Source organism: Euprymna scolopes, chromosome 31 (assembly GCF_053919585.1).
Source record: "Euprymna scolopes isolate OS-2025 chromosome 31, ASM5391958v1, whole genome shotgun sequence".
Classification (NCBI taxonomy): domain Eukaryota; kingdom Metazoa; phylum Mollusca; class Cephalopoda; order Sepiida; family Sepiolidae; genus Euprymna; species Euprymna scolopes.
In genome coordinates, this window is record NC_136512.1 from 87,744,222 (window position 1) to 87,756,904 (window position 12,683).

General features: G+C 38.3%; 1 protein-coding gene across 2 annotated transcripts in view; it reads right to left on the reverse strand.

Moving 5' to 3' along the window:
• Positions 1-1,075: 1,075 nt before the first annotated feature.
• The window catches only part of LOC145255839 (uncharacterized), a 47,413-nt gene continuing 35,805 nt past the window's right edge, over positions 1,076-12,683 (reverse strand). For both annotated transcript variants that reach the window (XM_080114571.1, XM_080114570.1), the window contains exons 4-5: positions 4,711-5,395; positions 1,076-1,272 (exon numbers count right to left, since the gene is read on the reverse strand). In XM_080114571.1, coding sequence (XP_079970697.1) covers positions 1,200-1,272; positions 4,711-5,395 — 758 coding nt within the window. In that variant the 3' untranslated portion in view covers positions 1,076-1,199. The remainder of the gene's footprint in view (positions 1,273-4,710; positions 5,396-12,683) is intronic.

Here is a 12,683-nt window from a genome sequence, read left to right on the forward strand (position 1 = left end):
GCAATTACCGATTCTGTTCTAATTTCCTAATTTCGATTTGTTTTTTGTTTTTTTGTTTTTTGTTTTTTCTAAATAGGGTTACTCTTTAGGTAGGAGTCGGATTACCGTAAAAAAAAAAAAAAAAAAACACGTAATATGCGTGTATATTTTTATAAACATAAATATACACTTGTATGGGTAATGTATAGATTTTAATTTTACTGAGTTTAAAATCAATAAATATTTATCATTTCACTATCGATACGAGACATGAAAAATTAAGTTTTTAACAAATAAAATCATTTTTAAAATAAAAAAAAAAGGAACATTTTTGTATATCAGAAAAATGTGTCTATTTCCCAAAGCCAGAAACGATTCTTTTGTTTTATTTTGTTTTCGATTCCCGATTTATTGTTCCAAACCTATTTCTTTGTCATTAAAAATGTAACACTAGAATGTTATGTTATAGATGGATGCTGACCCTATAAGTGTTGATAAGCTGTTGACCCTATAGGAGAGTTTTAAAAAAATTGAATGCAAAAAAATAACGCTGCAAACTTAGTCTAGACGTGTAAGCCATGTTTAGTTTCAGAACAGTTTCCGATGGTTCGTTGTTCTAAACAAGTCTTGAGAGGTGACTGGTTTGCAGTAGACAGTTCCACAGAGCAAAATATTCTTACCGTGTCGAGACGGAAAAAACATGCAAAATTGCTACAGAAAAGGTTTAATATTTATGGAGCAATTCTGGTTTCTGATTGGTTGGTAGCAGAACGTGAATTAATTTGATTCGTCAGTTCCTAGCAGCATCGTTTATAAATAGAATCTCCCGACTGTGTGGGATCATGCCCCATTCGGGCTTTCCGGTGGAGCAAGTTTATTGCTTGCTGCCTGAGGCGCCCTGACCGGGGAATGCTGACGGGGTTTACTCAGGCAATTTTTAAAATTGCAGGAGTGCCCCTTCTTTAGGGGAGCCTGCGGGGTTCCCACTTTCCGGCCTTGTGCCACATAATGCTGATGTGGGCAGCATTTAAATATATACCCCATTATACATCCAAAATATTGCAACACTTAGGAAAAGAAAAAAGGCAAACGTCGATAATTTTAAAAAGGATTTTATTCATTGAAGATAATTTTTTTCATTATTGATTATCTGATGCCTGGAAGGCTTCATAAAAAAATAACTGCCCGTTTCCGTAGACGAGGATAATTGTTGGAACATCTCAAACCTTCACATAGATCGAACTTTGATATCGATATGGAGTGACAGGAACTGATTCCGATCGTCCTCTTCGCCTGAAAATAAATAAATTAACATTTTAATCATTTGAAAAAGAACGCAATAATTGACAAATGAAAACTTTAAATGCTAAAGTAGAAACGCACCAAACGTTGATGTATTTTTTTTTCTTTTGCAGAATTCAATCATGTTTTACAAAGTCAAAAGAAAAACAACAATTTTCCTCAATAAATAAACTAAACCAAAAACCATCGATAAATATGTGAAGATACAAAGAGTTTTAAACATAAAATCTCTTTTTTTTTTCTAAAACACTGGATTAAGCATTAAACAACTCAAAAGGGTTGATATGCCATAAAACAAACAAGTATCATGAATAAATATTTGAAGATATAAAGAACTTAAAGCATAATTGTTTTTTCTAAAATACTGGATTCCAAACCAATTTTTTTTTTTTTTTTTTTTACATGGTAGTCACCACTTATCAAGGCCCGGAAGCCACTCGGGGATAAGGGTTATTACGTGTACAGTAATCAATGGGATAATATCGTAGTAATCATTAGTAATGGAGATTTGATAAAGTGTCTTACTTAAGGGGGCGGTTTATCAGGAATTTGTTTATGTTGGACTTGAAGACATCCAAGTTGTAGTCAGGTGGGAAACAGGCAAACGGAAGAGAATTCCACAGACGTGCAGTTCTAAGAAAGAAGCTTTGTTCGTGGAATCTACGTTTTGATTTAGGCACAGATAAAGAATGGGGAAAATTATTGACAATGGTTTCAGCAAGACGGCTGTTTTTTGTGAAAGATTGGCGAGGGGGGGAGACCAGAGATTGGAGTTCAGACGAGCACCTGCCATCGAAATAATGATAAAACAAAGGCTCACAATGTCCCTTCTGTGGGAGAGAGGTTGCAGGGAAGAGAAAAGGGCATCCCTCATTAAGCCGCTAAGTCTATTTTGCACTCTGCCAAGGCAGGATGTTGTCACTTTATTTGATAACATTTTAGTATCCATGTAGTGTTATTAAAGTATCTGTTAAATGTTATTAAAGTATCTATTTAGTGTTATTGTAGAATCTATTTAGTGTTATTAAAGTATTATTAAGTGTCATTAAATTATTTATTTAGTGTTTTTAAAGTATCTATTTAGTGTTATTGTAGAATCTATTTAGTGTTATTAAAGTATCTATTTAGTGTTATTAAAGTATTATTTAGTGTAATTAAAGTATCTATTAAGTGTTATTAAAGTCTGCATTTAGTGTTATTAAAGTATTATTTAGTGTTATTAAAGTATGTTGTAGTGTTATTAAAGTATGTTTTTAGTGTTATTAAAGTATGTATTTAGTGTTATTAAAGTATCTATTTAATGTTATTAAAGTATCTAATTAGTGTCATTAAAGTATGTATTTAGTATAATTAAAGTATCTATTTAGTGTTATTAAAGTATGTATTTAGTGCTATTAAAGTATGTATTTAGTGCTATTAAAGTATGTATTTAGTGTTAATAACGTATGTATTTAGTGTTATTAAAGTACGTATTTAGTGTTATTAGAGTATCTAATTAGTGTTATTAAAGTACCTATTTAGTGTTATTAAAGTACCTATTTAGTGTTATTAAAGTACCTAGTTAGTGTTATTAAAGTACCTAGTTAGTGTTATTAAAGTACCTAGTTAGTGTTATTAAAGTACCTATTAAGTGTTATTAAAGTATCTATTTAGTGTTATTAAAGTATCTCTTTAGTGTTATTAAAGTATCCATTTAGTGCTATTAAAGTATTATTTAGTGTTATTAAAGTATTATTTAGTGTTATTAAAGTATCTATTAAGTGCCATTAAAGTCTGCATTTAGTGTTATTAAAGTATGTTTTAGTGTTATTAAAGTACCTATTTAGTGTTATTAGAGTATGTATTTAGTGTTATTAAAGTATCTAGAAAGTCTTATTAAAGTATCTATTTAGTGCTATTAAAGTATCTATTTAGTGTTATTAAAGTATCTATTTAGTGTTATTACAGTATTATTTAGTGTTATTACAGTATGTATTTAGTGTTATTACAGTATGTATTTAGTGTTATTAAAGTATGTATGTAGTGTTATTAAACTATGTTTTTAGTGTTATTAAAGTATCTATTTAGTGTTATTAAAGTATCTATTTAGTGCTATTAAAGTATCTATTTAGTGTTATTAAAGTATTATTTAGTGCTATTAAAGTATCTATTTAGTGTTATTAACGCATCTATTTAGTGCTATTAAAGTATCTATTTAGTGTTATTAAAGTATCTATTTAGTGTTATTAATACGTTTTTAGTGTTATTAAAGTGTGTTTTTAGTGTTATTAAAGTATGTTTTTAAAAAAGCTTAAGAGAAAAAAAGTTAACTTATACTTAATAGACTAGGTGATTTTTTTATTCTTATTTTACTTTAAACAATGCGTATTGCCATTTGGACATTAAGGGCTATTATTTGGGATCATTTCTAACAGATGTGGGGAGATGAGCAGCGAATGGTATGTATTACATCGAACTTCTGCATGTTAGTTCCGTCAGGGAAACAGGACGGGATGTCCAAATCTAATAGTCCAAGGGAGGAAACTTCTAGAGCAGAAGGCTTTTCAACGTCTAGGGATCTCAATAGTCAAGGGGTGGGATTTTGCTGCTTGTCAGGAGTATGTACATCAAGGGGGAACAAGTGCTATAATTTCATCGGAGCATATTCTATTAAAGAACTTGTAAAACAGGCGCAGGGAGGCATCGTTGTGGTGATGTGACAGAGGTTGGAGGTTGGTTGATAGTACCCTATTAGATTGGAGATTTTTTTTTTGGACCGTGTCTAGGAGGGAGATGCACCAGCGCAGAGATGGCAACAATACTCCATGCATGGGCGAATCCTGGCTTTGTAGAGGTACAGGATACTCTCAAGTGCGAGTAATTTTCTAGCACGGTAGATAGAGCCCACCTTCTTTGCAGCAGCCTTAGCAATGTCCTCAATGTATTTGTTTCAATTCATGTTGCCTGTGAATGTTAATCCGAACAGTTTAAACGATGAGGTACAGTGGTATTCATGTCATGGCAATCGGTTTATTGACTTGTTTTGAGAGGAGAGTTAAGGTTCAGGTTAGGGTTACACTATTCAACACTGGCCCTGTCGGTGGGGCATTAGAATACGCCGACTGTCCCCCTGCAGAGGGTAAAAGTCCCTCAATGGGGGTCCTGGATATGACCTTAAACTATATCCAGTGGTGAGGCCCCAGCTTGTGGGCTTTGGGGAATGTGGAGCCACCCTTTAATTACCATTGCTCCCAGGTCCACTCTGACCCGGAGTGGTAGTACCTGTTAGGGTCCCAACTATGGGTTAAATAGAAACCGACGTGAAAACAACAAATATATTCTATTAAAAAAATTTTTCTTCAAAATCTTTGGATTCGGCATTAAATAACCCAAAAAGGGTTGATATGCCGTAAAACAAAATCAACCAACCAACTATTCAACACTACTTACGGGATATTCCTTTCCATGTTGTATACCTTCAGGCCAGATAGCATATCCTCATCTGACCCCGTATTCTCATTGGCTGTTCTGCGATAGAATTCTTCCAGCTTGTCAGATCCAATTTCCCAAGGACTCCCTGTCTTCCCTCCACCATGATGCAAGCTTTTCTCTTCCAGCCCGTCAACGGATTCTATACCGCTGTCGCTTCGTCCATTGTGGTGGCCTTTATGGCTAAGGGGAATGGCAACCCCAGTTGAACTTCCATCCTTGCTTCTGTTGGTGTCAGCAGCCTGGTCGTCAGCTTTGGTCTTTGTCTTCGGATAGTAAGGAAAACAGATACGTGGAACTGCCATCAACAGTATCACCATATAAAGGAGAAGGAAGGTGGCGCAAGTTAACGCAGCTACAATTATAATTCCAGTCTTAGAAAACAGTTTATCTTCCTCACATGGTGTCTTCACAGGTCGAAGCCCATGGTCATCTCTGGCTGGGCCATTTTCTAGGGGTGCGTTTTCAGGCCGTGATTCTCTTTTTCCTTGAAGTGAACGTTTGACTTTTCTGCTGTTGCTCATGAAAGATGCTTTCTGCTCAAGACCGATCCGACTATTGGCGGACCTTTTCTTTCTCTTTTGAGGACGAAGAGTCGACGCTTCAGGAGAGAGCGTAACAAAGATATCTCCCTGGTTAACTTGCTCTGAAAATATAAAAAAGAAAATTAATATGCCAGAAACTTAACAGAGAAATAATATGTAATTCGGCTGGTACAGGACTAGGACCAATACCAGTTCTACCTATTAGATGCCTAGGGAGACAACAATTAGGAGACATTAATACCAGTTCTACCTATTAGATGGGAGACAACAATTAGGAGACATTAATTCAAACAGAATTTTTACAAATATGGATGTTATTTTTACGACATTTCGGCTGATATACCCTCCTACCTTTTTCAGGTTGCTATTTTTAAATTTTATTTTGTTTCGAGTTTTCTATATGTTGCTGGCGTCTTCTGGTGCCAGGTGTAAGTCAAAGTTTAAAAAAAAAAAAAAGCAGGTTATTAGCACAAATCTCTTAGAATTCCAGTAGAGGCTGCTGTAGTGTTTCTCACTGAGAACGCAAATGCCGAGTTTGTTTTAAGACTTTATTCAGCCGAGAGCCGACCGCAAGTGTCTACATGCTGTCTCTTTCTGCACCGCACATTTTTTTTCCGGTGTTCCCCCTGTTATCGTCCCCTGTGTACGTACGTACATTACATCTCCCCCCAAAAAAGAAAGGTCCATTTATCATGGAAAAAGGTCAGGGTAGACTGCCCTTGTGACCCTTTTGTGGTCGAGGATTATTCTGCCTCAGTATGTGACCATTGAAATCCCTCCCCCTTTTTTTTTTTTCTTTTTTAAAGCTAAGAAAAAATAAAAGGTAATTGTTCAATCTTTAGTCAATCCGGACTAAAACGATTCGGTGGTCTTATTGTATGGCCCGATCATTGTGGCAGGGCTAGTGGGGTATGCTCACTCACTTCTCTATCTGGCTGCTCATAATCAGGCGAATTCTCATGTGTCAATGGAGTCTGTGGAAGTGTGTTATTTTCTGTTGCCTTATCTAGAGGCATGTTTAGTTCCGTGAAAATGCGTTCTGGATTGTTTTCACTTGGGGATTGAGGTGCTGGCTCGGTGATACAACAACGAGACTTGATGTGATCTTGATGACGACGAACCAACCGGCCATCCTGCAATCTGATTAGAAAGGATAAAGGAGATATTCTTTCCAGAATGTGACCAGCCAACCACATGGATCCGGAACCAAAGTTCTGTGCAAATACTGTTTGGTCTTCATCAAATGAACGCATCTGGACAGATTTGTCATGGTGAAACTTTTGACATTCTTGGTTGTTATATACAACACTTGAGGTGGCGGGCTTCATACGATCCAGATTGGTGTGCAATCTTCGCTTCATCAACAACTCTGCCGGGGTAGATCCCGTTGTTGTGTGAGGCGTTGTCCAGTATGTCAGCAGAAAACGGGATATCTTTGTTTCCAGAGTTCCTCCCGACATTTTTTTAATACCGTTTTTAACCAGCCCAACTGAGCGTTCGGCTAGACCATTTGATGCCTGATGATGTGGACTGACAAATCTGTGTCTGATACCATTCCGTTTCATGAACTCTGCAAATTCTGAACTGGTGAAGCATGGGCCATTATCACTGACAACAATGTGCGAGAGACCATGAGTAGCAAAATAGCACCTCAACCTTTCAATTGTAGTGGCTGAAGTAGCTGCACTTGTGGTATAGACATCAACCCATTTTCAGTGTGCATCCGTAATGACAAGCAGGTATTGGCCATTGTAATCGGCATAATCAACATGAACCCACTGCCAAGGTTCAGCTGGCCATTCCCAGGGGTGTAGTGGTGCCTTAGCAGGTAGGCTTCTGGAGCACTGACAAGGGTAACAGTTGTTCACCTTTTTTTCGATGTCAGCATCTATCCCAGGCCACCATACATAGGTCCGAGCGAGGGCCTTCATCTTGACTATGCCAGGGTGGTATTGGTGAAGCTCGTCCAACACTCTCTGCCTGAGATGGTGGGGAATTACCACTCGTGAACCCCACAGCAGGCACCCCCTTTCAACATTTAGTTCGTTTTTACGAGCGTGAAATGGTAAATACGGAGCATCATGTGGGAGATTGCACCCTCCATGTTGTGTGGCTTGAACAACCTTAGAGAGGATGGGGTCTTTGCGTGTATGAGCACAAATGTCAGTCGAGTCAACGGTGGAATTGTCCAGGTGATCCATGAGATGTATAATGCAGCCTGGTGTTGGGACATCTAATGCTTCCTGCAGGGGGGGATGACTTATTGCGTCGGCAGTGACGATGTGTGAACCAGGCGTATATTCTATCGTGTAATCGTAAGTACTCATCAACAGTGACCAACATATTATTCTTGGTGGCAGGGTGTCCAATGTTGGCTTTGTTGGGCTAAAGAGGCTGATAAGTGGCTTATGATCCGTAATGATACGGAATGCACGTCCAAATAAGTAGTGATGAAACTTTTTAACCCCAAAGATAATACTCAGTCCCTCCTTGTGTAACTGACTATAATTTTTCTCAGCCGGTGACATTGTTCTCGAAGCAAAAGCAACAGGTTTCTCTGAACCGTCAGCAAAGATGTGCGACAAAACAACTCCGACACCATATTGACTGGCGTCACAGGTCAGTACCAGTTCCTTCTTCGGGTCATAGTGAACCAGGACATTTGTGGTCTGCAATGCATCTTTGGCTCACTGAAAAGCTGTTAATTGGGGGGTTCCCCACGTCCAAGAGACACCTTTCCGCAGTAGATAATAGAGGGGGCCCAACTTATCTGCGACGTTGGGGACGTACCTAGCGTAGAACTGGAATAAGCTCAAGAAAGCCTTAAGTTCGGTCACATTGCGTGGGGCTGGTGAATCCCGGATGGCATGGATCTTTTCTGCTGTAGGGTGAAGGCCTTTGGAGTCAATCCAATGACCTAAGTAGGTTACAGAGGGTGCCATGAACTTGTACTTGTCCAGACGAACGCGGAGACCAGCTTCTGAGAGTTTCCCTAACACTCGGTCAAGGGTGATCAAGTGTTCCGCATCTGATGATCCTGTAATTAGTTTGTCGTCCTGATAGCATACGACATGTGGTTCATTTGCCAACAAATTGTCCATACAGCATTGATAGATACCAGGAGCTGATTTTACTCCAAAACTGAGGTGGTTGAACCTGTAGAGACCCCGTGGTGTATTGATTGTAAGGTACTGCTTTGAGTTTTCCTCTAACGGAACCTGCAGGAACGCTGATCTCAAGTCAAGCTTGGTAAATTTCTTTCCCTGCACCAATTTTGCATACAAATCATCAATCCTGGGGATAGGGTATTGGTCGAGATTTGAACATTTGTTTATTGTAGTTTTATAATCTCCACACAACCGTATTGTTTGGTCAGTTTTGACAACTGCTACTATAGGGGCAGCCCATTCTGAGTATTGTACTGGTTCGATAATACCCAGAGACTCTAGTCGATCCAGCTCCTTGTCAACCTTTTCACGCAATGCAAAGGGCACGTGTCGAGCCTTGCAGAATATGGGCTTTGTTTTCGGGTCAACACTAAGTTTTGCTGTGAAACCCTTCAGTGCGCCCAATTCATCCTTGAAAACATCGGGGTATTTTGCAATAATGTCTTCAATTGCAGGTGTAGCATTTACTGCTTTCAGCTGATGGATGCGTTTCCAGCTGAGTTGCACTACTCGTAACCAGTTTCTACCAAGAAGTGCAGGGCCAGAACCAGGAACAATCACTAATGGCAGACGAAACTGTCAGCCATCATAGTCTACCGACACTTGACAAGTACCACACGGCGTGATACTTTCTCCCGTGTAGGTTGCTAGTTTCTGTGACATAGGCTTAAGTACTGGCTTATCAGGTTCACACCATAGTTTTTCAAATGCATTGTGGCTGATCAATGAAACAGCAGCTCTGGTGTCGATCTCCATCTCGACATTGCGACCATTTATGCCCACCAACACCATCAGGGACTCGGTTTTGCTATTTGCTGGCAGGTTAAACAGCCTATGCACCGAGGCGCAGTTGCTGCCTGTATCTTCGTCTACTGGTTCTTCACTGGTGACCTTGTGGGTTTTACGATTTCCAGCTCTGTCGTTGTACTTCCGGGTCAAACAGGCTGGCGAAATGTGACCGGTTTTGTGACAAAAATTACACGTTGCCTCTTTGAAACAACAGGAGTCGGGGTAATGTCTTCCGTTACATCGGAAACATGGTCTTTGTTTTTGTCTCCGTAGTGGAGTAGGCCGTTCAACCTGGTTGACTTTCGTCTGTATTGTAAAATTGGACGTTGAACAGGCTGCCATGTCACTAACATTCCTGTCTGCACTTTCCATGGCAAGTGTTGGGCATAAGGAAATGTTAGTTTCCTCTCGGAAAGCAGTTGCCGACGGATTCGGTCATCCATCAATCCAACAACGAGCAAATCTCTCAACATCTCTTCTATCGTATTTCCAAACTCACTTTGTAATTTTTTTTTTAAATGAGCAATAAAATCCGAAATGGACTGACCTGGTTGTTGGCGGCACATGTAAAAGTTGAATCGCTCAACAATTACGGACGGTGTTGGGTGGCAGTGCTCTTTTAACGAGAGTGAGAGTTCCTCATAACTTTTGTCTCTTAAGCTGTGCGGCGTAACGAGATCCTTCAGCAGAGTAAATGTTTCACCACCACAAACAGAAATAAGGACGGCCTTTTTCTTTCCTGGATCTTGTATTCCGTTAGCCTCGAAATAATACTCCAATCTTTCTGAGTATGTGTCCCAATCACCTCCACTCGGCGAGAATTCGTCGATTTTACCATAAGACGTCATGTTTTTAAAATGCGTGTGTGCAGGTAGAAATATGTCGCTATTTAATTTCTATTAAACGCGATGTTTTTCGGAGAAAAAGTTTAAATAACTTCCCCCTTTATGAGAAATGATCTCATCCTCGTCGCCATGTATAGTTTCTCACTGAGAACGCAAACGCTGAGTTTGTTTTAAGACTTTATTCAGCCAAGAGCCGACAGCAAATGTCTACATGCTGTCTCTTTCTGCACCGCCCGTTTTTTTCCGGTGTTCCCCCTGTTATCGTCCCCTGTGTACCTACGTACATTACAGCTGCCATATTTGTCAAGCAGTTTGCGACCTGTTCCTGTCTCCTGATCCGTTCAATTTGGATTTCTTTACCAACATCTCCATTACTCTGGCCACATCATCTCTCAAACGTCTGTCACAAGATTTGATAATTTTAAGGTCTCTGCCAAAGATGCGTTGTCTGTTTAGCAAAGTACTTCAGGCAACTTGGGGAGTCTGAAAATTTCTTGCAGCATGGTAGTATCAATTAACAATACACCCACATCAGCAGCTTCATTGGGTGCAAGAGTCTCAAATGCCAATGAACTCTTTATTACTCGATTAAGTTTTTTTGATGACCAGCATATAGGAGCCAGTCTATTTCATCTTACAATAAACAAAGATGATAAATCCACTCTGTGAAGAACCATCCTCTGAGCTGGCATAGGTTGCATCAGAATAGCAAACCACACTCAAATCTAGAGGATTTCCCAGCTGTGGAAAGGATATGGAACCTGTCTTTGATTTTAGCTTTAATAGTAACTTGTTGGCATCAAAAAGTAACTTCACTTTAGGAGATTTTCCGGTATTAGACATCCTGCGCACATCTGGGTAAATACATCAGGTTAAGTCTGGGTAGATACCCACATCATTTGACCCGTTGTCACTCAAGAAGCGTTTGGGATCTCCAAAATATGCTATCCACATTAAAAATATGTTATGAATAATTTCTTCATTCTTCTTGGTTTTAATCAGCCTGGCAGCTGAGTACCTAGTGGATATGTCAATTAGGTGTAAAATCCAGCATTCATTATATCTGAATTCTTTCAAGTCTATGCATACAATGTCATTAAACCGGTTTCCAAGAGCCAATACCACCACCGGATGAAGAGGGTGTCTTTTAAACCTTAAACAAACTGAACACTAATCACAGGCATCATTAATAAGAGCTAGAAACTTCATATCATGAAAGGCCGTACTGTCTCTGACCAATAATACCAATTTCTCTTTTGATGCATAATAAAATCTGTTATGTCAGTCATATAAAAAAATATTGATATGTTTTAAAATAGATTTTATTATTTTGATCCTGATTTTTATTTTCAATTATTCACGAATAAAAGGATTCGGAGTACCTTTCACCCATATACTCAGAATTCTTCCTACTGTCATCAATAACACAAAACAAATTATATATATTTTTCCAATCCTATCTCCTATGATTACTTAAGAATCAGAATGGAAAATTGCAAAATATTGTTTGGCAATAGCTTTAACAATGGCATATTAGTTTAACACGGAATTTAACCATAAATAATATTATCAATCATCTTATATATAAAGTAAAAACCGTTTGTCCCAAATTTCATGGGTGTTAATAGTATTTTTAACAAGAAAAAATATGTTTTGTCAATTATACAAAGAAAATATTGGTCTGTGTTCTAAAATCGATTTTATTATTTTAATTCTGATTTTTATTTTGGACTAGCATGGATACCGGGCATTGCCCAGGTCGATATGAAGTTCCGTTTGGACACACTTGCTTCACTAAGGATATTGAACACTTTTATCGATACCCCCACAAAAATTTAAAAAATGAAACTGATAATAAAAAAAAAACACGAAAATGTAACCGCAAAAAAAAAAAAAAAAGTATGTGATAACCACTCCACCAGATATTACGGCAGAAGGAATACGGAGAGAAACTATTCTCCAGATATTGAGCACTTTTTTCTGCCTGTGTGCTGGAAATAAAACTTCCTCCTCCACCCCACAAAAAATAAATGAATCAAAACAACTTTTCTTTCAATCAAAATATCAGGGAGTGCCCGTGCGAACAGAAAAATGAGCCACTGTGTACAGAAAAAGGAAAAAAGTTAGACAAACTATTTCGTCCACACGGCTACGAGTGCTTATATACATCATGACGTTGCAAAATAAGCATTTAAAAGATAATTTTTGTTTTATATGCGTGCATGACTTGCAAAAAGAGCATCGCAAAAAAAGACACCCCCTTGCAAAAAGTGATCCAATTGACCTGCACAGAATAAATCTTTTTTTCTAATTTTCACATATTATGCATCCGAGGCATTGCTCTTTCAGATAGTACTGGTTTCGACCCAGTCAGGTGAGAATGACAAAGTTTTTAGCAGACATGCAAACACACACAAATACACAAACACACAAAAAGGTTCCCTTTATATAATAGACTAGTATAGGTCGATATGAAGTTCCGTTTGGAAACACCTGCTATACAAATGATAGGTAGCACTTTTATTGTAGGAAACGTTGATATCCCCACAACAATTTAAAAAATAAAAACAAACGGATAAAAAAACACG